The sequence below is a fragment of the Platalea leucorodia genome (assembly GCF_965183815.1).
Source record: "Platalea leucorodia genome assembly, chromosome: 5".
Classification (NCBI taxonomy): Eukaryota; Metazoa; Chordata; class Aves; order Pelecaniformes; family Threskiornithidae; genus Platalea; species Platalea leucorodia.
Genome location: NC_138827.1, coordinates 61,196,469 through 61,222,699, shown reverse-complemented (window position 1 = coordinate 61,222,699; position 26,231 = coordinate 61,196,469). Strand labels below are relative to the sequence as shown.

At 39.8% G+C, this 26,231-nt stretch overlaps 1 protein-coding gene across 1 annotated transcript in view; it reads left to right on the top strand.

Moving 5' to 3' along the window:
* DRC11 (dynein regulatory complex subunit 11) overlaps positions 1-26,231 on the top strand; it is a gene marked incomplete at both ends in the record, with an annotated part of 125,301 nt that overhangs the window by 69,705 nt on the left and 29,365 nt on the right. The window contains 5 exons of the mRNA XM_082311434.1: positions 5,882-6,001; positions 10,723-10,798; positions 16,990-17,096; positions 17,305-17,400; positions 24,257-24,318. Coding sequence (XP_082167560.1) covers positions 5,882-6,001; positions 10,723-10,798; positions 16,990-17,096; positions 17,305-17,400; positions 24,257-24,318 — 461 coding nt within the window. The remainder of the gene's footprint in view (positions 1-5,881; positions 6,002-10,722; positions 10,799-16,989; positions 17,097-17,304; positions 17,401-24,256; positions 24,319-26,231) is intronic.

Genomic DNA, 26,231 nt, shown 5'->3' with positions numbered 1-26,231 from the left:
TACAAGAAGTTATACTGAGCAACACTGGATATGGTACTAGATTCTGGAGAAATATATTCTTCCTGTCCTACACCCAGCTTTGAATTCCCACCTTCAGCTATTTTGCTGTCTTTCCTGGGCATCTGCTTTCTCTTTGCATAAAAAAGATAAAAGAAGCCAAAAGTTTAGAGAGATTGTTTTACTACCTGTTTTTTCCTGCATAAAAGAAAAATACTTGGAAGAAAAAAATGCAACTATTTTCCCAGCAAATTTTCACTAGCAATTATCTGATTTTCAAAGATTTTGGGGCCCGTTTTTTCTCCCTTTTTAGCCAGCACAACCAAGAGCAGAATGTCACATAACCTTAACATATCCAGAATGCAGCTGGCAAAAAAAAGTTCAGTACGTTCATGATTTTAGCTGAATGTCAGACAAGTAAAACATTTTTTGTTCAACTGAGTCAGCCGTATATTAAAAATCCCTAAGGCAACTGGTTTTGTTCCACACTGGTCTACTGGGCAACATAGTAAATGAAATCCTGGCCCCATTGAAGTTAATGAGAGTTTTGTCCTTGACTTCAGGGAAGACAAGATTTCACCTCTTGTATATATTAGCTTCTGTGAATGGGTTGGTTACTTCCAAGTTAAACTCCATGAAAAATCAGGACTGAACTGTATTTAAAAAGCAAGCATTTTATAAGACTTAGGTAAAGACACTTTGGGGAAAATAAAATACAAATTAATCACTTCACGAACCATTGCTGCATTATTATACATTCTATATTTCTTTATCCCTTGACAACTCTGACCTTACTTGACTTTGTAATGTAGCTGGCCTTCTGCACAAACTGCTTTCATGACATTCTACAAATACCTTTCAAAAAGATATGCCAAAGAGATCCCGATGCAAAGTACTTGGTGGTTTAGTCAGAAAAATATGTACCGTCTCTTGACTGAAAAGAAGCTTTTCTCTATTTTACATACTTTTCGAGAGAAATTTAAGATTCTGAGACATCAGTATAATCTCCCTGCATCTGTTCCAGATGTCTGTCCCTAATGGTTTTTTATTTTTTGCTCCGAAGATAATCATCAGATGTGACAATTTTTAGCTTCGCCCTCATACTGCTGCCAACAAAATTATAATCTCTTCCTGTAGTTCATTAAGTCTCATCACCATGAAAATAAGCCAAGAGAGTTGCCATTTAGCAGACACACTTCCCCTCTCCCAACTCCCCCTCATTTCCAATATTAAATAACTTTTCAGAAAAAAAAAAGATACTTATTTACCAAGATTTTGGTTGTACATTCAATTGCTGCATGGAGGACAAAGTAATTTCCACATTACTGCAATTACAGTATCTGATCCAGCAGCATCTAGAGAAGGGGTGAGAAAAAGTATGTTAGCTGCTGTGCAAGCATATGCTCCTCATCCTCGCTTGGCACTCTGTGCAATACTATGCTGCTAATTAGTATTCATTATTACCGACAGCTAAAGATCCCCATGAATCCCAGTAATCAGTTTGATTGTGGATGGCAGTGCAAGAGATCCCCAGTAGTTAGATAATATTTAATTAATATCCCTGACTATTTCCCAGGTAGGGACAGTAAAATGCAATCGAGTACTGCAATATTCACACATTTGCAAATATGCTTTTATCTTGACAGCAAATATGCCAACTGTATTTTTCAGTAATAGAAGTAGATGCCTACAGTTATGCTCACCTTTATTTCCTCTGTTCCACACTATTCTGGATGCCCCTTTTAGAAATTATCAAGCTGGATTTTCACAAGTGCTAAACAGACAGTGCCATCAGCTGGAGCTGGGAACCTCAAAGCCTTAAACTATTCTGATTATTTCAAGTTAATCATGCGGAGGACAGATACAGTACTCAGTCTCTGTTAAGCTCACAACGGGCAGATGTATTCAACTCCAGACAACGATTCACTGCAATGAAGCCATTCAGCAGGTACACTCCTGGTCCAGCGGCTCTCCACTGCCTATGAACATGATCTCTGTTGGCTGAAGTCAGTAGTCTAGGTTGTATGCCTAAAGCCAGGCAGTATCAACAACCCCTTTTCACCTCTACCACCCACCTTCCCTAAAAAACCTACACCAAGGAATGCTAACAGATTTTTCATAAACTCATTCAGTGGAGACTAATGTTTTGAAGTGTTTGCCAGAAAACGAAGACAAGAGTAAGTTTAACCGGTGAGTTAAACTCCATTTGGGTGACATCTGCCAGATGGAAAAAAAGACTAGAGCATTTATCAATCATGGACTGAAATGCATGACTATTAAAGCCAACTGTAAGATTTTGCAAGACCCCATGAAGCTATGAAATCCTACTCAACATTTTGAATTCATTCCTGCAAGAAACAGATCACTGGGATTGTTTTTAACAGCTTAAGCTTTGCTTGCAAGTGCACACCCAAAAGTAAACAATGCCCAGAAATGCCTTGCCAGGAGAACACTACCTTATTAAAGGCTACACAAATGGGTTTGCCTATGGGAGGGAACGAATCCAGAACACTGGCCCTCAGCTAGCTCGATGGGACAGAGTCCCAGGCCTACCATGATGAAAATAACATCTCCTCCAACTGACAAAAAAATAACATCACCTTACAGAAATAATCAGCCTATAAAAGAGTTGTAATTAAATGTCCTCAAGCTAGGGGGGCAGGATAGGGGTAAGCACATTTACAGCATACCGCATGTTACATACAAGTGATGCAAATGGGCAGTCTGATGTTTGGCACACTACTCTGGGACACAGGGATGGCATCTCTTCCCATCTCAAACAGACCTGTTTTCACGAAGAAACTTTTGTCTTAGATTTCAAAGTAGTGTCTTCCTGTAGAGTTAATACTCAGTACATTTTCTCTCCAGGAATGCTAGGCTATGCACGTATAAAATGTTTCTGTTCAAAATGGTTTTAGAGCCAGAATTACAAGGCTCTGAGGCTGTCCTTCACCTGCTGCAGCTAGAGATGCAGAATTCCCAAACTCACTTCATCCCTGCGTTTCATTTATGCCCACAACACTAATAAAGACAAGAAGCTCAAGTAAGGTCTTCTTTTCGGGGATGAGGGATGGGCTTATTCTTAAGGAAGAACATTTACCTCAAGTATCAGCTTGCCTGAGCCAACACCAAGCTTTCTATGGCTGAGGAACATAGAACATAGATGAGTCCTACTGGCAGCTGGGAGTTTTCATATACTTGGCTCATAAACCAATATCAAGCATTTCCATTCATAGGTTGCACTCTGTTTTGGTGCCTCTCTCTTTCCCAAAAAAGGGGATTTGCATTGCAAGAGTTTGGAAACACACTTGAACTGATGTATGAATAGAAAAGTCAATTTGACTTTTGTGGGATATCAGTTCACAGGAAAATGTCTTTTCAGCCTCAGAAGAAAACGTTACTGGAGAAGAGTCATCACTAGCATGACAGGAGTCCTACAGCAAGACTAGAAAAAAAGGAGTCTAAAATTCATCTGTTCTTACTGATGCATATTCTCTTCCCCAATATTTAGAGTTTTCTAAGTGCTTTTAGCATCATTTCAAAAGGAGGCAACATAGCAAAGAAAAGGGCAGTCTAAAATAATTTAGGAAGACATCTGCTTTTATTTCCACTATAAAGTTTTCTCCAGGGGGAAAAAAATGGATTATAATGTGGGTGAATTGCTTAGTATCTCAAACTAACCTTTGCTTCCCCTTCCCTTTCTTTCTTCTTCTTTTGTCACGTTTTTCAGGCATCTTCTTGTAGCTGGAGGGAAAATTATTCTGTATAGAAGAGTACAAACCATTCAAGGTTAGATACACAGCCAGCTTCACCCCAGCTTCCAGTCCTCTGCAATTATGGAGCTGCTTAGAGCAGAGGTGAAAGCAGAGCTGGAGAAGCTGCACTGAAGGAGTATAGAGGTGAAGGTGCATCTGACACAGAAAAGGAAAAATTATATTTGCTCTGTCATTCTCTTTTGGGAAGCAGAGTTGCTTCAGAAAAGTCAGGCTCCGCGTGCTGATGGCATCGCCAGCTGCATGGCTTTGGAGCATTTTACCCAAACTACTTGGCATCTCAGACTACATGTATGTTGCCAAGGCATCCAGGAGAGAGACTGTACAGGTGTTATTTGGATGTACACAACCTGTGCCTGCAGTCAGTGTGCATGTTTCTAGGCTTGGCTTCTTGTGTTACTGTACATTTCACTCGGTGCTAACTGCAAGCACCATTTTTCTCTGTCCCCTATATGAGCAGTTAGTTCAAGACTTAGCACCATAGCTCATACCGCAGTTCTGAAAATAGGAAACAAACTTTTTTTTCCTGCCAGCTTACAAAACTGATGAAGGAAAGACAGAAGGATAAGGACAGTTCAACAATTCAGCCCCATTATAGCAAGTTCATAAGAACAGAAACTCTATATAACCCCTTTCAGTATCATTCATCTGTATAAAAACATGAAAGTAAATAATTCCAATCAGAGTCTGGATATGCTTAAAATATCACCAATAGAACTCAAAAACACTGCTTAAAATTAAAACTTTTTGTCAATCACATGTGTGCTTATAGGTATTCTGCTGGATAACCCACCCCTGAGATGCTGGAAAAGGTTATGGTTACCCTTTGGTAGGCAATCAAAGCAGAGGACGGAGGTAGAGGTGGCAAGGTTGGATTTCTGGCAGGGTACTAGTGCTACAGTGAAGGATACACTTTGAGTAGCTCTGTTGGTTTTGGATACCACAGGCCTGCTGGGACACTAAAAACCTATTTTGAACTCTAGTCAATCTGTTAATCTATCCCAGGGAATGAAATGCTTCACTGCTTATCACCGCAAGATATGACTGAACGGTGCTTGGGGTTTAAATTACCATATTTAATTAAATGTAAGATACTGAAATGCTTGGGGAAATCCACTAATGAAATTTCACTGGCTGCAAAGTATAGCCCTTTTAGTCATTCCCCTTCCACTGTCCAATCTTCAATGCATTAAAAAGCATTCTTCAGAAAACAAATATTTTTACTGTAACACGAAACGTCTTACAATTGAAAATTTTTTATTTTCTACTCTTTTATGGTACTGCCAATATTAATGGTCCATTAATAAACTTCAATGACCACAGATTTTCAGATTTACACTCATCAGTAAACGATCTTGGAAAAGAGCACAATGAAAGGCGCCTGGGAACAAGAGAACACTGGAAGCAGCAAATTTCACCCTTCGCGTTTTTCAGATAAGAAAGTGTAAATGGCCAGGAACTAAAGTTATGGAAAATGATGTAGCTGTACCAAGCTATCAGCTGCTACTAGCTTGCAGGGATAAAGATGCTGGGCTATCCGTGTATATCCGTCAGAGTTTGTCACACTATCTCCATCCAATCTCTCACTAGAACAATTTCAGTCTTTAGCCACATATTGAAATTAGACATGCCTCAGGGCAATCTCTCAAAATCCATCTCTGTAAAATCAATCTGCCTTAGAAACGCTAAGACAAATTCATAATCTGAGTCCAAGTCCAGAGGGAACTTTAAGTTATATGTCATTAGGATATTGTGCTTCTGGGTGGTTTCAGGAATTGGTCTTACTCCATAAAAGCCCTCGTGGTTTGGGACATAGAAATCGCCTCTTTCCCAATGATATATTGGGATAGTCAGCACCTATGCTAAAGTTTGCAGGTGGGAGTGCCCTCAGCATAAATTAAAAGGACTCCTCTGTAATGGCCAGCCACTCTGGAATTCATAGAGGGCTACCAAGCAACGTGTATTGGATATCATGTTTCCCCAATATTGGAAAGCTGAAAGCGAGAGAGGAAAAATACACACTGGTTCATAACTCTTACAGCACATGTCTAACACACCTCGCACATAAAAATATTTGATCAGCTCCTCACATTCCTTTCCATCTCTTTCAGGTTGCTGCAGAACTGGCTGCCAAAAAGGAGATGGCTTTGCAGAAAAAAGCCCAAAAGGGGAAAAAAGAAGAAGGGAAGGAAAAAATGAAAGGAAAAAAACCACAGAAAACTGGAAAGAAAGTAAATTTTCCTACAGTAAAAATAGTTAGTTTATGAAAACAGAGCCAAAGACCAGCCTATTCAGCCATGTGTGGGCAGAGGCTATTAATTTACTTTAGACTGGTCACCAAGGCTTCAAGCTTGGGTTCAGAAGACAGAGAAACTGGCTGAGGCCAGTCCCTCTCAGCCTTTCAATCACCTTGATGATTCTTAGCAACTGAATTTTACCTCTCATATTTTAGTAATGGCCATTTGCATGGCCATGACTCAGCTCAGTAGGAAGAACTGATGTAGGTGCAGACTGCCAGAGACGTAGATGAAGGGAAAAATACACTTTATGGCTTTGACATTGTTGCCAAGACAGCGTGCGTGCATGCGTTCACAGCACTGTTGCTTTTTCTTGTGCAGATAACAAAATGGTGCCCAGCTTCCTAGCCAAGCATTTCCACTTTTAGTGTTGGGTCCAGAGAAGTTAGCTACTGCCACCCTATCACACAAGAACTAGGAAACGAGAACCTTAGTCTCAGTCAGATCAGAGCTTCTAGTTCCCCTATAGCCCAGCTGTGTCTTTTGTCCTGCAAGGCAATATTCTGTAAGCCAGTAAATAGCACTCATGCATTTTCAGTCCACATTCTTAGGGTATGAACTCTTTTTTGCTTCAAGTCACAGTGGACACCACTTAATGTATGATATACTCCCTGAAATCTTTGATATACTAGGGTCTGGTTTCACAGAAAATATTCTTCCAAATTCTTTCAGGACCAACTTCACTGAGGAAAACACCTGTGAAACAGTGCAGTGACCAGAGGACATCTTCAAAAGCAAACTATGCAACAAAAATTGTAGGCTTTTGCTGAAGCAGCAACTTTTGTTTCTCGTTTACTTTATCGTATAAACAAAGTTGAAACGATATATATTTTTTTTAATAAGGGTCATTAATCTCTCACCAAGTATGTGGAGGAGAAGGGTGATTTTCTGGGGCAAAGCTTACTCTTCACTGCAAGTTTTACACAAATTAATTTTAAGTCCTAACCCTAGAAGAACCATATAACAAAAAAGATGCTTTTCTTGGACAACATCCATTAATCTGGCCAAAGCTCTCATAACAGCTAGCCAGGAACCTAAACTACATGAACTTAGGAAGCATCACTCTGTCTAGTTGGGAAGTAGATATCTAAGTGTTAACTTGTAACTTGGTGGTTTTGACCAGCAAAGATGCTATTTGGGTCGTACAAAACAGTTTGCGGTTTTTTGTTTTGTTTTGTTTTGTTTTCCCCCTTTGTAAATGAAGATGCACAGCAGGCTGAAGGTGCAGCGTACATAAATGTGTTTTCCAGGCTCTTTAAGCCTGATCTTGCGTCACCAACTAGGAAGGGTAGTGGCTGCTCCTGTGCAAACAGGACATTTTTAAAGTTTTTCTTCAGGCAGTTGTTTGCCATCAGGGTGACACTATCATAGGGTGCAGTATCACAGCATTAGTGAAGGCACAATGCTGCAAGCAACGGAAGGTGATTACTGGTACCACCTCATTGTATCTTAGTGGCAGAGCAGAGCCAACCTGGGGGAGCAACAGAGGAGAAAATGTAATGCCTGCAGACCTAAGCCAAATAATACTGATACCAAGATGTTTTGTTGTTCGTAAGACTTCTGGTGACTTGTACCAGTGCCGTGTTCAGCTCTATGGGACCACTTCATGGTGTAACCCCTTAAATCAGCATATACACTGCAGAACTCGATGGGAAAGATCAGATAAAAGTACATGTACAAAGGCAATAGCTTAGAAAAGCTTTTGAAATTAGAGACTTTAAAGACCATTGTCATTCACAGTTATAGAACCCTGTAGCATCTCAGACGGACCAGTTCCTTTGGGGAGCATTCACGAGGGTGTCCTCTATTGGCTTTGCCCTTGTCCTCACTCCTTCCCAACTCAGCTGGCCCAGAACAAACGCCTGTGATGCCTCTGGTCTCACACAGGCAATGGAAAGGGCTGTTCCAGACACTTCAGTCTAAGTCAAAGTGGGACATTAATGTTCAGGCAAGCTGAAAATGCTAAATCCAACCCAAACTGATGAAACTGGATAGCAACTCACTCATCTGCTTAAAAACCTGACTTCCATAGGATAAATTTGATTCCTTGGTTTTTTTGCACATTTCACTAGATAAGAACCAACAATACCAAAAATTAATCTCAATCCCCTCACAGCCTCCGCAAGGTTGTTTTGAAATGGGGTGAAATACCAATATAGAGCTTTGGGGCTTTATAACTTGATGTTGTTCTCATCTCCTCAGCCATCACAAGTCCTGTCAAGTAAAATTCTGAGCCATTATATCAGGTTCTCTATGCTTCATTGAGAAAGAACAAAGAGAACATTCTCTCCAAGGTTATAATACTGACAGAGGAAAAAAATAGTATCTAAGACCAGTTGTGAAGTATTTGGAGAAGTTCTAACAGCAGGACTCTTATTAAAATCAGTATAGGCTATCAGTCATAGTGAGGCATGCAGAAAAAAGCCCTGCTCCTGACTTCAGTTCTTAAAGAAAACAAGAGTTTGATCCCAGAAGGAAATTTAAATATTTCTGTAAAGCCTGATAGCAATCTTTAAAAAGGCATATTTGATATCAAAGTAACTTTGGGGGTTTTTTTCTCTAAGGTGCTGATTTGATTTCCCATTAGGCACCTAAGAAAAAAAAAAAAACCTTCAGCACCGTATGATCCCTCTTTTCAATAGCAGAACACGTTAGACCAGTCTGGACTGCTTTGCCCAATAACATGCTGCAACCTGTCTGTCTCACCAATGCAACCTGTCTGTCTCACCAAACATGAGCAAGGCTGTGCATCCCTAGATTTCCCAAGAATGTTTAACAGTAGACACATTTTGTCCTTAGTGAAACCCATTAGCAAAATCTCCATAGCAAAAGTGCACAATGGAGTCAATTCAAAATTTTCTCTGCTGTTGAATGGGAATCACCTAGTGTGGGCTAGGCTTTGGAAAGCTTCAGAAGTATATTCAAACTGTTATTTCCATATCTCTGCTTAGATGGAAACGTATACTGTTGGTTCAAGGTGCCTTAGCACACTTAACACAGAACAAGCATGAAATCAATCAACTGAACATAGAAAAATACATCAACTGACTTCAAAGGAAAAGAAGTTCTTTATATTACATTGACTCTTACACTGTTAATAGAGGCAACAGGGAACACAGAACAGCATTCTGCAGCTGTCCTTTAGACTCACGGTGGTTTTGATTAAAATCAATGAAACTGACACAACAATATTATTTAGATCAGTGTATAAAATCATTGAAGGTAGTAATTAAAATGATTTATTGGCTTATTTGTTACAATAAAAGAAACATTAATGTGTCCTATGCTATTAAGAGGCAAAAAATGAATAGCCCATTTTTAGGCTGTTCTGGGGTGGGGTGGGGTTTTTTTGCTTTTTTTAAAATAGTTAGCAATTATCAGTATTTCCTCTTAGAACATCATGATTTAATAATTTTCTATAAAATGTCATGGGAGAATGTTAAAAGGAATGTATTCTGCCCACTGCAAAAGAGCCAAGGATGAATCTCAAAATGCCACTCCCTGCAAAAATTGAGAATACATTAGAGTAACTGGGAATTTGAGCTCTGGGTCTCAAATCCTCAAACTGTTGCTTATACTTTGCTCAAACAGTTTGTGATGTTTAATCAAGAAACTCCTGAATCTCTTTCAAATGTATCTACAGAGCTTAGGGTAGAAGGGATAAATGTGTTTAGGTTTTGCATGTCCTTCTGGGCCCAAACTTTAATTACAGTAATAACACTTTAATTAAAAACAGATATTTAATAATTCATATGACCTGGCCACAACTGTATCTGCTGATAGCAGGTATGCAATGGCACCTAATTACAGAGGCATATTTAGGGTTTTGTTTTGTTTTAGTTATTGCAGAACCTGCACTTTATATCTTACTCATAACCAGTGGGTTACAGACTGTACATTGGTTAGCAAACCCTGATAAAACTTGTGTTTTCTTGCATAAATCCACATTCACTTCCTCCCCAAACAGTGATTTAATTTCCCACTAATAATTATTACCTTATAACATTTTGAGGGCTTATGACTGGTACAACGTGAAGAAGCTTTCATAATTTTCTGACAAGCTTTTCTGTCGGAAATACTGGTTCAATTAAATTAAACTATTTTGGGAACACGTCAATGTCATTTACTTTAGACAAGAAAACATCAAAATGTTTTGATAAAGTTGAAACAAAATATTTTGTTTTGCAAGATACACCAAGATCACTATTTTTCTTTCTGATTACAGATTAAAATGAGGTTTCAACAGTTTTGAATTACCCACAATTTGGGAATTCCTTTTCAGGGGGAGGGAGCAGCCCTACAATAAGAGTAACTGAAAAAATAGCAAGGCAATTCCATTTACATGTTGTAAGTCTCCTACCTATATTACATGTTCAAATAAGCCTAAGTTTAATTCTTGTGACCTCAATAGGTCAACAGATGAACAGACACCCCCTCTCTTCACTCAAGGGATAAAACTTCCTTATAGCCTGCTAGGAAGATTTTCATTGATGAGACAACAGCGTCTTATTCCTCAAATTAAAGCAAATCTTTAAAAATCCAATTAAAATTGCATTTTTTCATTTTTTTGAAAAATTCTTCAATTTCATTTTTTACAAAGTTTCTACATATTAATATTCTGATTTTTCTTTTCACGCACACCCCCCCCAATCTAGGAAGAAGAGGAGGGCTGGAAAATGGCTCCCAGTAATTTCCTTTCAATAATGGAGGAAGGAAACAGTCAATACAAAGGTCAGTAGAAAAAGATAACAATTACAGCTGGAATGTTCTTCTAATTCAGCTTAATCTGAATGTCATTCCTATAAGGTCAAACAGTGCAGCTGCCCAAACTATGGAACATTATAGAAAGGAGGACATTAGATAAAAATGGTATTTAGGAAGGCAGTCTCTCAGTACCTCAAGTCTTCTTAGAAGTCTTTCAAAATCATGAAAATAATCATACAGGAGGGTACATTTCTATATGAGTGAATGTGGCCAAACTAGATCCAGAGTGCTTTGATGTACACACAGGGGCTTTCTTGGGGCAACAAAAATGACATCTGAATAGCAAATAATTCAAAAGCACTATACTGTAGGTCAGGCCTCAGCATCAATATTTTCATGTTCCTTTATCCTGTCTTCCTCTCATTCATGGAAAGTGTCCATGGATTCATTCACCTACACAGTCTACAGCTAATCGAATTCTTTTTTATTACATGTTTTGATAGGAGGATCATCTTTTCCATCAAGGGCATGAGAAATACCACTGGGCTATGAATATACTTGCTTCATTCAAAGTGTGTGCAACTTAACTCTAATAGCTAGGAAACTGGCTGGTTTTTCACTTTGAGAAAGCATCCAAAAGTAGGGTTTTTCAAATTTAAAAAATAGTTTTCACAAAAGGACATCTTGCTTTTTTCCATATCTTTTCTATCCTCTCCTCTACACTTGATGCTTTTGTCTGTCTCTTAAACATTTGTCTTCAGTGTGCGCCTTAGATACACAAGTGCGTTAGCAATGACTTGTGCTGGGCCTGGAAGTGAGCACAGAAGTCACGCACTTGTCTAAAATGGAAAGGATCACCTGCCCCGTGAACTATAAGTGAACAGCACAATATGACTCGAAAGGTGACAAGCCAAACTGAAGTCCTTGGTTGCAAAAGTGTGCCTCATCAAAGATTTCAGGGGTTATTTTTGCTATATTTCATGCAGATTCTATTCTCAAACAATTATTAAAAATTTACTTTCTGCTCCCCACTCTACAGAGTTAGTGGCTTACTAAAATGCCTCGTATGAAAAACGTCCATTATTCCCTCCTGTTGACAAATTACTTGCATCAGTTTTTCTGCCTGATTTGGGCTGGCCAAAGAGAAAGAAGCATACAACTTACTTGCTAAGTATACATCAGTACAGTTTTGCCTGACCTCTGACTTCTAACAGTTAGGATTTTCTTACACATTATAAATCATAAGGCAATTTTATGGCTAAAGAGGAGTTCGTCCCGGACTCTACTCTTGAATGCTACATCAGAACCCCATTGAAGTCAGCAGGAGTTTTAGATAAGGATTAAATTCATCTATGCTTCTTTCCTTAACTGGCCAAGAACTTTACTTGTGCTTTTCTATGCACTCAGGACAAAACGGCACTTTGCAACCCAAAACCAGCAATAGCAAGACCAGTGTTTCCCATCCAGCAAGTCCCAAGAGCAACGAAGGAGCAGTGTAGAGGCCCTGCCTGTTGCAAAGGAGCAAAAAGAGGGCAGTAGGATTTTGCATTGCTACATAGACTTGGCAATATGCTCATCCAGCACTCTGCTAATGAGTAGGTGATACAGTAGCTGTGCTTTCCAGTGCTCCCACAGTCCCTCTTAGATCCCCTGCTGAGGCTTTGCAGTCAAACAGGCTTCAATACAATGCTGAACTGCAAATTCACAGACTCCTTGTATTTGTGCAAATAACTCTTCTCCATGTTGCAGAAAATGTTTGGCTGTAACCTTACACAGGGGCTTTAAACAGTGCTTCCCCACGTGGCAGTGGATACCAGTGTTAGGAATAAAAACACCACAGAAGTCAATAGGTTAGTTTAATAGGAATAGAGACCCCCAGATTTCATAACTGTCTCATCTAATGACAAGTCAGGGGGGTTATGAGAGGATGGGGAACACATTTGTCACCCAAACTGTATCTGAACACCAGTACTGCCATTTCTAACAAGATACCTGCTTTGAGCTCTGCGAGTATATAACATTTTGGGGTTACTCATGCTTACTTTTTGCATGAAGATGAGTGCTGAACTGGGGGTGTTGTGTTCCTGTATATCTCACAAGGCCTCCCAAGGGCAACTCAGCAGCCTATTAACTGTCTGTGGAGCCTCTGTTCCTATTCAGGCACCTGAATTGGATGCCTAAAGCCAGTCAGTGTGAGTGCCTCCATCTCCCCATTATGCACTGGCAGGTACACTACAATAATGTGCTCAGATAGGTCAGGCACAGGCAGCATCCTTTTGCGGTAGATAAAGACTCCAGCCTGGCATTCCGAGTTAAACACTGATGCTCATCTCCAGCCCATCCCACCAGAGCTGACAGCTACTCCCCTAGCTCTAAAGGCACATAAGAAGGAACCATTTTCTGCACAGAACACAACCAGAAATCCTCAGAGTAGAAGCAGCTCTCTTGCAAACTTAAAAGAATAGCTGCAGTTCTGTCTTACGCACAGTAAGAGTCTATAGCTGCGTAGTTAAACTTCAGTTTGTTTGTTTTGGTTTGGTTTTTTTTTTTTTTTTTCCCCCACCTAGTAAACCAAGTCTATTCGACACCACATTTATTTTTAGTAAACAGCTGTTAATTCCTCCGTGCAGCACAGTCCCCTGCCTCATTCACAATCATTTAGTGCTTTTTATTGCAGGACACTCTTTATCACAATACTACCTGGTGGGTATTCAGAATAATTTTATTTTAAGCTGGCCATGCATAAGGTTCCTTTTTTCAAGGCATCCAGAATCAAATCTAAAACAACTTCTGACCAGAACAGTGCAAGCAGTTTCTTGTATATTTAATTTTAGCCTGCTTTCATTTCAGTAGCAGAATTGTTTAGGGGGAAAAAAAAAAAAAAAAAAAAAAGAGTTTTGAATGTGGTCTTTCTACACTGGGAACTTTTTCTATTCTTATGTAGAAATAGCTCAGTTACTGTCACAATTCGCACAGAAGTTCAAGTTTATTAGTGCAAAAATCTCAAAAACATCATTGAAGTAAGGGAGCTTGATTAAGAAAGGTTTATATCAGATGCCTACAATAGAATCATTTAAAGACCCTTATGAGTGTGTAAAGTTGATCTGAATGATAGCTGACCAAATAACAAACACTTTTGTTTTGTCACACACCACCACCACCCCCAGCACTTACAATTAAGAAAGTCTTCCCATCCCCTGAAACTGGTTGCTTTTCAGTTACAGATTTTTCCACCTCAATTTTTTCCCCCATCTACCAAGCTACAACTACAACCTAAACTTCACTGGAATTCATGAAGACTTTTATTCTTCTAGAACTGTATTTGGCTGTTTTGCTAGTTGCTAACTACCTTTGCCAAGCCCTATCTAAACCACTTATTTTATATACTGTTGTTGGAAACAGCCAGTTTTTGTGTAACATCTACTTTTACACTGGAATAGCACGAGTTTCTGTAGAGCAAATGTAAGCAGTCTGAATCATTACCTCTGTCTTCCTGGGTTTTATTTTTGCAATGCCCTGTGCTGTGAGGCAGCAAGGTGCTATTTCCCCTGTTATACAGATGGCCAGTTGATATTTGACTTGTTTGGTGTTGCAGAGGATATTTGAGTTCAACCCAAATACCCCATGGCCCAAACTTTTAAGGTGTGGTGACACTGTGTATTTTTAACCAGGCATCAAAAGATTCAAATCCTTTTGCCAGGAGGTTGAAAATAGTAATTTTAAGAAAAGCTTCAGGCTTCCAATAAATATATTTCAATTATTAGTCACAAGCTGTTCTCTGAAATTCAGGGATATTTGAACTACCTACTAGTCTGCAGAGTGAAAACTAATACTGCTGAGATGGTGATGTTAGTCATGTTAGTGGACTGAGCTGTCTTTTGAGTCCTGAGCTGGAGAGGTATGCGTATATAATAATCCAAAGATAAGTATGAACTATTTTAGAAGAGGTGATATAAATTGCACTGTAAACACGCACGCGCAAAAATAGCTACTGTAGCTGGATGACCCTGTCTGTAACAAAATACGAGGCTCTTTTGACCAGCCAGTGAAAACACATCATCCTTAGCCTCCTGACCTTACTTTAAAAATAACTTTGAAAGATTTTGTTGATCTATAAAAGAACAACATAGCATCTAACACCTATGAGTTATTGATGTCTTTTCCAAAATTAGGGACCTTTAACCTAGTGGCTAATATAGCACTCTGATATTACCTGGCAAGTTTTCAGAGGCAGCTGCCTAAGCTGTGGGGACTGTCACTGGTTTGCCTGCAGTGGATATTAACCACTAATCAATTTACAAAATGACAATAAACAATTATGAAAAAAAAAACAGAATTAAAATTTATGGATCACTCTATGGAAAAATAAATATCTAAAACCTAGTACTCCTGTGAAAACATAGCACTTGCAACCTGTTGACCCGGTGAGGAAAATGCTTTAAAATTCATATAATTCCCATGTAATATCCCCTTTCCCCAAGGCTGAAATTCCAGGCTGGTAACCCTGGAGGAGGTACCTTTTAACTAGGGCAAATCAGCTTTCCCTCTTGAAATACTACGTGACATCTGTCATGCCATCTAATGACCCACAAGTATTTTAAAGAAATTAGTGTCTATACCTTTGAGTTTCTTTCCTCATTACCAAAAAATCCACTGTCCTTCTCCATCTCTACCATTTTCAGTTATGAAATTAAGACTATTCACCTGCAAAAACTATTCCCTATGTGTAAAGCCACAAATACTCTGCACCTAATTGGACTCTTAAAATTCGTAGGGGATGGAAATAGCAGCCAGTATTATATTAACTGGACTAAAACTTGAACGATCTCCTGTGGGTACTGTGAAAACCTTCCTGACTTTATAGTGCCTTAGAAATAGCAGTGGGTACAGAAAGGAGTACCCTGTACAAAACAGATTCATAAAGGAGCCTATGTCTTAAAGTAAAAAGCTGTCATTTTAAGTCATCTGGAAATTGAGTTAGCACATACTGCTGGAGATTAGCTGTCATTTATAAAGATACTATCAGGGCTTAAAAATGCAAGTAAGTGAAAGATATTAATTGTCCTCCTTTAAATTAGCTCCAAAAATGCAGAAAGGAGAGAGGTGTTTCTGTTAAAAAAAATAAGTACCTTTTGCTAATAGTGGAGAATTCAGATATGCACCGAGCTTGCCAGACTTCATTTAGTTTTCTTTCTAAAGAGCAAATAGCAGTTTACGTCAACAAAAATGAAGAGCTGCACCTCAGGATCATTAGCTACTTTATCATAAACAGAGGGTTTTTTTGATTATCAGTTTGCACAAGCTTGCTTTCTTCCTGGAGTTTCATCTCCTTATTACTTACCCTCTGCACAACACTAAGAAATAAAGGTGCTGTATCAGGTGGGCCTTGTCTCTTTTTGGAAAAGACTTCAACTGCCTCTCAATTACTGCATCAAGCTTAAAACTCCCCAGACAGAGTTAAAACTCTGTGTGGCCGTACATCACTTGTGGGTTGGATGCAGGTTATTGCTCTGTCAGACTCACTGTCCCCTCACACTCCCATTTACATGTTCTCTGTGCAGGCTTTTATGCATATTCCAGCACTCCTGGCCCATATTTCAGCCTCATATGAATTACTGCAAAGGCTAACTTGCAAGGTTGCAGCAGCTTTAACGTAGCGTTAGGTAGCTGAGCAGGAGAGAACAAGGAAAATTTCCTGGTTTAAATTAAACACCTTCCTTTAGTGCCCAAGCCTGTTACGCCAGCCAAGAGACATGCATAGAGAGCACACTCCTCAGGACAGGAGTCATCTTTGTGACTTCTTCATGGTAAAGACTTAAGCATGATGTGGTTAAGCAGAAAGGAAAAGAATGCCGACATCGAGCCACGATATGGTTTGGCCGATACTGTACTACCTGCTCTTGAAGACGAACAACACTCCAGGCATTCAGCTTTACAACCAGAAAGTGACAACCTCCATATCCCATTATCCTCCTGAAATCTGATACCAATTTACAGCCCAAGGCAAAAAAAAAAAAAAAAAGTTAACCTCAAGATTTACAGATCCTAACACAACAGGGCTCTGAACTTGGTAAGGGTCCCTAGAGTCTGTTACTTTCATATGGCTAATAATTTAATAAAAGCTGCCTACAACTACCTATTTTTTGCCTCCAGCAGCAGTTGAAGAAACCAATGGCTTCTGTAACTTTTTTCCCCTTTTTCTTTCTTTTGGATAATAGCCGTTTGGCAGAACAGAGACGAGGGATGGGATTTTCTCCAGGATCATGACCCAGAGCTGATCAAAGAAGAGAAACGAGAAGAAGTGGAGGAAGAGATCAGAGTGCAGGTGTGCTTACAATAGTAAGAGGACCATAATAATGTGCATTGCCTGTGTATATTTCTCTACAGCTGTAAGAACTGGCCCTGGCATAGACCTTACCTCCTTCCAGAGTCCCTACTATCTGTTCTTTAACACTTGTTTAGCTGAACATTTGTCTGAGGTGTGGTGGCAGAACAGAAGACTTAGAAAGATTCAACTGTGTTTGTCTGAATAGGTTGATGAATTGATGCAACAGAAACTGGAGAATCTCAAACTGGCTGTGGATGGAGAGAAGAGTAACAAACAGAAAAAAGGAAGGAAAAGTGAAAAGGTAAGAGCAACCAGTTGTAAGAATTCAGGGTAAATATCAGTTCTCTGCCCAAATATTGTGGTATTCAGTGCAAACCCTAGTCTCACAGATGCCAATATCAAAACATCTAATTTAAACATTTACTGAATCTTAGGTCAGAAGCATTTAAAAATCTACTCGCCTGTGGCTTTTTTCAGGGCCTTTTCCTTTAGCTATTATTATTCCTTAACCTTTATAAATACTACTTAGGACAAGTTGAACTATTCCAGAGATAAATTATTACAAGGTACCTCAGATTTTCAAGATGGATACACAGCCTCTTGAAATCCTGTGTTCCAGTCAAAGAGGAAAATACAAGCAGTCCCTCTCTTTAAAGTGACAGGTTCAGATCAATACAGTCTTCCATGAAAGACATGGATCTGGGTGCCAGTAAGTTTTCCAGCTACTGGCTGTTTTTCCTCTAAATGAGGACTGGTTAATGTGTTTCAAAACTGTACACCAAAAAAAAATTCACTTTGAATGTCTTGGTGTAACCTTTCATTTATCTGTAACAACACATAGATCCCATACAGCCAGGTACACATTGTTGAACTATGGCACTACTTACTGTTGAAGGGTTTGGGAACTCACAATTAAGCCAAGTTCATTTAAACATATAAAATAGGTTAAACACGTACGTTATTTTATTGTGTGTTACCCACTGAAACACAGCACACATCATGTTCACATCTAGTTTCACAGTATTACCATATACAAAATTCCACATCTCACGGTTCTCTGAATTCCTTACCCAAGCATTTAAACTATAGATCATGTCAGTGCAAAATAACTCAAAGCTTACAGACCCTACCATTCAATCAGCAGATCCACTTAAAATCCTCAGGGCAAATAGCCAACTCCAATCTCATGTTGTATTTCATTTCTATAATTCCTTTAGCATGCAAATACTTGCTGTTGCAGTACTTCTACTCAAATTATCTTTAAAAATGCTCTTTCACCTGATAAAGGTGCAGGGGCAATTTAATAATGCAAGACTGGAGCAACTCTGAAAACTGATACCAATTGGATTGCTAAATCTGTTTCAAAAATAGGGAGGCTTAAGATACACAGACAAAACATTGCAGCAATCTTCCTAAAGTTGTCATGGGCAGATGCATTTAGACCAGTTGGTCAAAACTGCTTCAAAATGTCACATTGGAATTATAAAGCTTTATGTTAGGGTTGATTTTTCTCCTTCAATATAGTGTTGGAATGGGTTTGGGTGGAGGGAGGTTATTTAACTTTTGTTTTCCCAAGTTGTGCCAGTAGCCTGAGAGAATGAGGGAGGGGAGAAGAGGAGAAAGAAGTGCTAATTAAATAATACTAAAGATTTTCTTGGAAAAAAAAAAATCATTTCTATTTTAGGGATGGAGTATGGAGAGAGGCATCCAGTTTTAGTCAAAACACATCTTCCCTGTGCAAAACTACCTGAAATGTCCAATTGGCATTGGCAAAGGCTTTTTCTAATTAGTATTTGCATAAATATCTCAGTCCATAAACCAACACAGTATGTGCATACCTGTGCACACAGACTTCAGATCTGCTTTATGAAAATCTGGCCTATATAACAAGAATAATATGAGCTGGAAAGTTTTGGAAGCAGCGCATTAATTTGTTATTCAGCAAAAATTCTCTAGTTTTTCAAGGCATGTGTTACCACATTCTGAGTCCCATGCGTCTCCCCCACAACTATGCAATGTGAAATAACAGTGGGTTTGGATTCTCACTGTAGCCATGAACACGTCTGGAGCACTATGTAAAACATTTTTTTTCTCCCAAAGGGATTTTCTGCAAAGAAAATTATTCTCAGGAGGATTCAACATTCTTCAGAGAATACAAATCTTTTTCTGCACTCTGTCAGTGGGGAATGGGCAGCAAGGGTCATTTCTTTAAGTAAATTCTTAAAAGTGGAGTTTTCTGTCTAGGGGTGGTTACCCCAAATTCATGGTGCCACATTTGGCCACCCCCTCTGTTGTAAGAAGGGATTTCTTCTACTTTCTTTGCAGGAAGACACCACAGTAGGACTAGGGCTTTTTTTGTTGTCAGGGAACAGTCGCTACCCAGGGGTGTACAGGATGGATGTCCTCCGCCTTTTCAAGCACACCTTAGGATAAATAGTTTACAACTTAAAAAGATTCTGACAAGTCCATGTTAAAAAAAAAAAAAATCTGCCTGATCCACAGGAAATAATTTGAGTTTGAAATCCTGTTTGCAAGTCCCTTTTGTGGGGAATTCAGCAAGGATATTTTGGAACTGGACTCTAAAGGGAAAGCATAAGGAAGCTAGCTGCTCCATCCCAGTCAGTGTTTCAGATGGCTCAGGTCTTAGATAAACAAAATTTAAGAACTCCAGGCATGTGTGTAGGCCACTCCTTTATTTCCATGTACCGTACTTTCTAAGCTAAACTTTATCACTGGTTCCCAAACCTTCAAATACCACTTAATACTAAAAGCTGACACATAACCCTATCAAGAATTGCTCTTACTGCCCTGAGATAAAAAGCCCATTTGCCACCTTTGTGGAAGAATCACTTTGGGTGGAAGGACAAATTGCTTTTCTCATTACAAATGGGTCTCCAGACCATTAGGCTGATCTGGAAATACCTAAATGAATTAGATTGCACCTAGTATGCAACAAGCCACACCGCTGTCATTTGAGGCACAGATCTTATATGACTGTATCTGTGTGGGAAGCATCTCACCCCACAGACTGTCCCACTATTATTTGTCCCTACAGTCCAGCACCGATAGCGTATAGAGCACAAATGTCCTTGTTAAGAAACACACTATGCTGGACTCTGATTGCTCCAGATAGCTCCTGATCTGATGACTGTCACAGAAGATGGGATGAGGATACAACAGGCAAAAAGGAACGTGGTTCAGCTCTGCTGCAAATAGCATTTGTCTTCACTATGCACAGTGGCAGCTTGTCATCTGCCCAGCCACATTTCAGTAAGCTGGGATTGTAAGCACCTGTGTAAAGGTAGGCTGAGGAAAGATTTGAAGTGAAGAATATGGCATCGATGTCTAGGAACGCTGTCAAAGAAATGTCAGAAGGTCCAGGTCTCCGCTCAGCCTAGCTAGAGGAGCCTGTTATAAAGCACCTGAAGTGAAAGAGAAAGGGCTGGCATTTTCCGAAGTAATTGGTTTCTAAAAAGTTGGTGGCATCCTCGTGCCAGCGCAAACTTTTCTTAGTGAAATGGTGTTCTTCTGAGTCCACCCCTTTCTGCTGACAACCCAAGCTTCTGACTTGGATGGCACAACACAACCCATCAGCTTTACAAGTGTTTCTTCTAGATGTATGTCATGTACCCAACCATGGTACCCACAGGGCTGAGCACCCAAGGGTATTTCTGTTGGGAATCTGCAAATACACCACTGCAGAACTGGCTTCGCACCCAAAGTAAGAGCTGACAGATGAGCTCTGCAGTTACTGACCTGGAAGTTACATCTGAGTGCTTATCAGAGTGCTTTTTATCAAGCCTATTGTGCTGCTTTTCCTGCTCTGCTCCCCTAAGGATTTGCTTCCAATCCAACTGCAGGTAAAGCAACCCATTGTAAGTGAACACACCCAGGCATACACAAAAGGAATTGCCAGAATTCAGAAAAAACAGAAAGAGGAGACATGGGAACCTAAGTGTGTAAAAGTTGCTTCTGAGGCCTTGCTACCATCTCAACCCAGCTTTGGATACCCCTTTTTGATGCAGCCAGGCAGAAGCAAAGAAAACCACAAGAGGTTAACTATAGCAATGGCTATGACAAGAATATTGACTTCAGTCTAAAGACTTGATAAAAGCAAAGCCATAGCAGATAAGGCCAGAAGACAGGCTGGGTCAGAATTGAGGAAAGGCTAGGTGTGAGGACAGTGATTCACAGTCCCTGTTGGATTTTCTGTAGCTGATGGAGATTAGCACCCAGAGCTCTCAGCCAGCTGCAGGGGCTGTAACCTCTTTGGATGCTGTAGCTAAATCCAACAGGGACCACAAATCAGAGCCCCTTGTTTAGCAAGGGCTTAATAATCAGTGGGAACATCTTTGTCTAAGGACTTTTTCAGTACAAGTGTCAGAAGCTGCTCTCTGTATCTTGGCATTGCCAGAAAAGACTTGTCAATCCAGAGCAGATGCACACAGAGTGCAAATCTGCACTTGCTCAGCCTCCCATCCAAGCACCACACATGATGTAAGGAATCTACTCAAATACTTCATAGCCAGCTGCTTATACTCTGTCATTTCCCTTAAACCACAGGAGTACTTTCCTCTTGTTACTTCTCCACATACTCGGTGGCAGTAGCTGCAGACAGCTGATGGCAGCAGGACTTGTATGATCACAGCCAAAGGGTGACACAGATCCAGCAGTTCCAATGTGGCACAGTTCCCTCAATGCGACATTTTGGCTACCCTCTCCTTTTTGGTGCCAGAGACACTCTGCTCTGGAATCTGGTCTGAAATCATGTCTGTGTTTGCTTGTAGCAACCTTTGAGCTATTCAAAATATTTTCAGGAGCCCACACAGTAAGACAAGATACCACACTGAGCACAGAATACAATCTTCTGTCATCTGCCAACTAATAACTAATGCAGTTCACTACATGTGACTTACCAAAGCAGAAAATAACGGAGTAAATGGATGGCTACACAGAAGCTAGACTGACATTTCAGAGATAGAAACAAGGAGATTTCCATTATAAATGATGAGCATGTTCACATTCATTAAACATTATCATTTTCTAAATAAAAGCAGTTCCCAATAAGACATTTTGGAGGACAGCCATTGTCTACAATTCATATTTCCCCTTATTGCATCTCAGCATTTGCCAAATTTCCCATAAATGCTGATGTTAATTAGGAAAACACATTTTTCCCCTGCATAGCTCATTTTTGTTTTGCTCTTGAGTTACTTGATTGGTGAAGCTGCCTTGAGGACAATACCAGTTGGCCAATAAATTCAACATATGCTTAGTGTCTTTACATAGGTAGAAATGAGCTTTTCTTCCCAGTCAGACCCCATGATATGCAATTTCTAGCTTGTTGGAAGAAAGGTTAAAGAGACAAAGCTGGAGGAACACCAGAAATAAACCGCTGACAGTCTCAATATTTCCTCAGTTGTTAAAACAGCATGGCATATGCTTTGTGCTTCCTATTCCTTTTCTTTAAAACAAAACCCCACTGGCACATTCTAATGAGTATTTTCTGCCAAGCTTATTCATGTAAAGAAACCCAAAGTGTAGTTCTGCAGATACAGAGTTGTTTGCATTATTGTAATCCAAAACTTAAAAACATCACCTTTTCCCAGTTAGCTTATCCATATAGTTCTGGGTTTAATTTACATTTTCATCTAGGTTATCTTTGATGCATTGTAAACAGTAATATGTGATTGAACCATAGGTTATTTACATTGTGACTGTCCTTGAAAACTTACAATTGATATATTTCTGAACACTGCTGATCCATTCTAGGAAAAAAAAAACAAAACCAAAAACAACAACAACAACAAAAAAAACCCACTGCATTTTCCAGATAACTGGATAGGATTTTTTAACTCAACAGCATTGCCTCTAGAGCTCTGCAGAAGTATTCGCTATTAAAAAAATAAACTACTGTATTCCCAGAAAAGTGAACATAAACTTTTGGAAAAAATAAGCTGTCTTGATCAACTAAGCATTTAAGCACATGCTTACATTTAAGCCATTGAAGAAATCCCATGGTGCCCAAATGTCACTGTATAAATAGTTCCACTGAAGTAATTCTGAAGTGCTTTGCGGAACTTAAGTATGGACACCAGTGGTGGGCGCTAACATGGATTAATGATGCCCTCTCCACTACTAATTATCCCTAACCATATTTATGGGTTGTGAGCTGTAATTAATGGAGGGGCTTGACATTACTGATTCACATCTTTCTTATTTATGTTTTCCATGGGTTTTTTTCAGTATGTAAAGAAACTAGTCACACAAAGGAAAATCTTCCCATAGTGAAAGTGTGGTGAAAACATCAAGAGAAGAGCAGGTCATGTTTTTCTGACCTCTTCAAGCTTCTTCCCTGAGGCATTAGGAAAGAGAAGGCAGAAGGGTGTCTAATGGTTAGGAGGCTAGCCAGAAACTCAGGAGGGTTGGTTTCAGGTCCTGGTCCAGCTGTAAGCACCCTGTGTGACCCTCAGGGAAGTTACTTATATATTTTACCCCAATGTAAACAAAGCATGAACAATCTCTGGAGCAGCTACTTGGACCCCACACCCTTTTCCTTCCTGCTTCCTTCTCATGTAAGGGCCACACCCACTCAACCACAGAGTCGTGCGCCAAAAAGGAAGGAGAAAAGAGTTTTCTCCTGGGGCAAATGACCCTGGGATTTTTTTGTATGCAACCTCTACTGGAAGGAGCAGGACCAATCACTTTGAAGAAAAATGCTCTGGGCACTCGTCGGGGTGGTGGAAGATGCAGGGGAGGTATACACGCTCCCCAGAGCACCTATATTCTAGAAGGAAGCAACAAGCACCAGGTTACTTCATGCAGAGTCCAGTTTAAGAGCACCTGCCACAGGATCTGCATGAGATACGTAGGTTGGACACAGCTCCTCAGCCTGGGCTGCTTCACCTCTCCCGTGCCTTGGTGGGGCACTTATAAATGGGAATATCTCCTGTGCTTTTATAAATAGGGACATGACTTCCTTCCCTCAGAGTGCTCAAGGATATCACTTTTTCCCTTTGGATTCCTTCAGTAACAAGGGCCACATCCAAACACTGAAACATTTGCTGTTCTGGCCCTCACTTTGCTTCAGTACATTGAAAAATATACATATATCTGTATTAATGTCACTAATTCCAGCCTTATTTTGTGGTCCTCAGAAAACAAAGACGACCATGAGGAAAAAGATACCTGAGATGGAAGAAGATTTAACTCCTGACAGGTAAAGAGAGGACCTGTTTACCTGAGATTCAGACAATGAGACTGCATCCTCTTTGCATTAGATATGCTGTCAAACCTTTTAGTTTTTAATTACACAAGGAGCATCTCAACATTGCTATGCTTACCAGCATCAGGAGCCCTACAATAAATAAAGCCTCTTTATTAACAGCTATAAACATCCATAAAAAGCCTAGATGATATAAAAAAAAAAAATCTTTCACAAACTTGAAGCACATACGCTTTAGCTAAAACCTTTTTTGCATTCCCAGTGAACACTACAACCTTCCCACTGCCCCTCCCTGACTGATGGCTTCAGGCTTCACAGCACCACAAATAACAGGGCAACAAAACACTGCTTTAATGGTACACAGCAGAGACCTTGTTTTTCCCCATCTTCAACAACGCATACAAATTAAGATCCCCATTCTGCAACAACACACCGCTAGAGTGTGACTTCAGTCACGTTAGTTCCAGTGTGCAAAGCTAAGCACATGTAACATTTAGGCAGGATATTGGCCCTGTGTTCGTCTTTCCCATCTTCTCTGCAGGTGCAGAAGCACCTAGCAGTTTTGTTGGCTGTCAGATTTTCCATCCCAGCTGAAGCCTGATAAGGGAGGCTGCAGACAGGCCCTTGCACTCTATAAATCACCTTTCACATCTTAGGTAAAATGTACATGTCATATAAATCAGTCTTATTTATCAATAAGAGTTCTGGCAGACCTGGCAATTTGCGTATCCTTGCTCTTTTAAGCACCCTTATTTTATTGGGAGGATTTGAGAGGATTTCTTCTTTTGACTACATTTTCAGTGAGCTTGTGATGCATTCACTGATAATCCAGTCAGTTTTCACCTGTACACATAATACAGACACCTACACAGAGATATAACTGCTGGGACCTGCTGACCCAGCAGGAGTGCGGGGCGGGAACAGACCCAGCTCCCAAGAGAGCAGGGCTGGAGAACAGCGTGAAGGCACGCACACTCAACCACTGCAGGAGGAAGCACATGGGATTCGCTCCACAAATCCATTTGTACAAGACATGCACGGCAAGACCTGGACTAGATCATTTGGGTGCTAGCACTACACAGTCAATGATCTCTTTACCTGCTTTAAAATAAAAAACCTCTCCAAGCAAATATTTAAAATAAATGTGTCATGGATTATAGCAGAGCATGACCTCTCTTACAAGAACAGGGCCAAAGTCTAAGTCTGCATATATTCTGTGCTTTTAAAATTACTCTTGCACATACCTGCTTCTTACAAACAAACTTAGTACAACATACAGCCATTTGGGAACACAAGCTTTTTTGTAGCTGGCTTTTAATCAGAGTTTACGTGGCATTTTGGCTCCAATGCTTTGCTCTTCCCTGCTGAGCAGAGAAGGAGGAAGGATTTCAGAAATAACCAAGAAAAGCTCAGGTTCATCTCATTTTTGACATGGTGGAGGGGGCACAAGGGGCTTTAGTCAACAGAGACTGATCACATCACACTTACTTGGAGGAGACTCAGGGAATGCATCATTAAGCTTGCACAGTAAAAATAATAAGACAGGAAAAGTAGAAGTCATGCTCCCAACAGAACTGTCAGGTTAGTCCCATTCTACCTTCTGCTTGTTTTATGATGCATGCTCCAACATAAAATCACTGAGAATGAAAGCAGGAGCCAGAGTGGCAAAATCAACGTTGTTGAAGGTGCGTTAAATTTTGTATTTCCTTATTATGACTCCTATATTAATTGTGCCACTAACACTGCATAAATATAAAACTTCCCGGCTGAAATGGAAAAGGGCTGCAGACCTCAAATTATATATATGGTTTTATTACCTAGCTGAGAGTTACTATTAAATATTTTTATTGTAGCAATACCAGATTGTCCCAAATAAGATAGGCAACAAAAGAAAAAAAAAAAAAAAA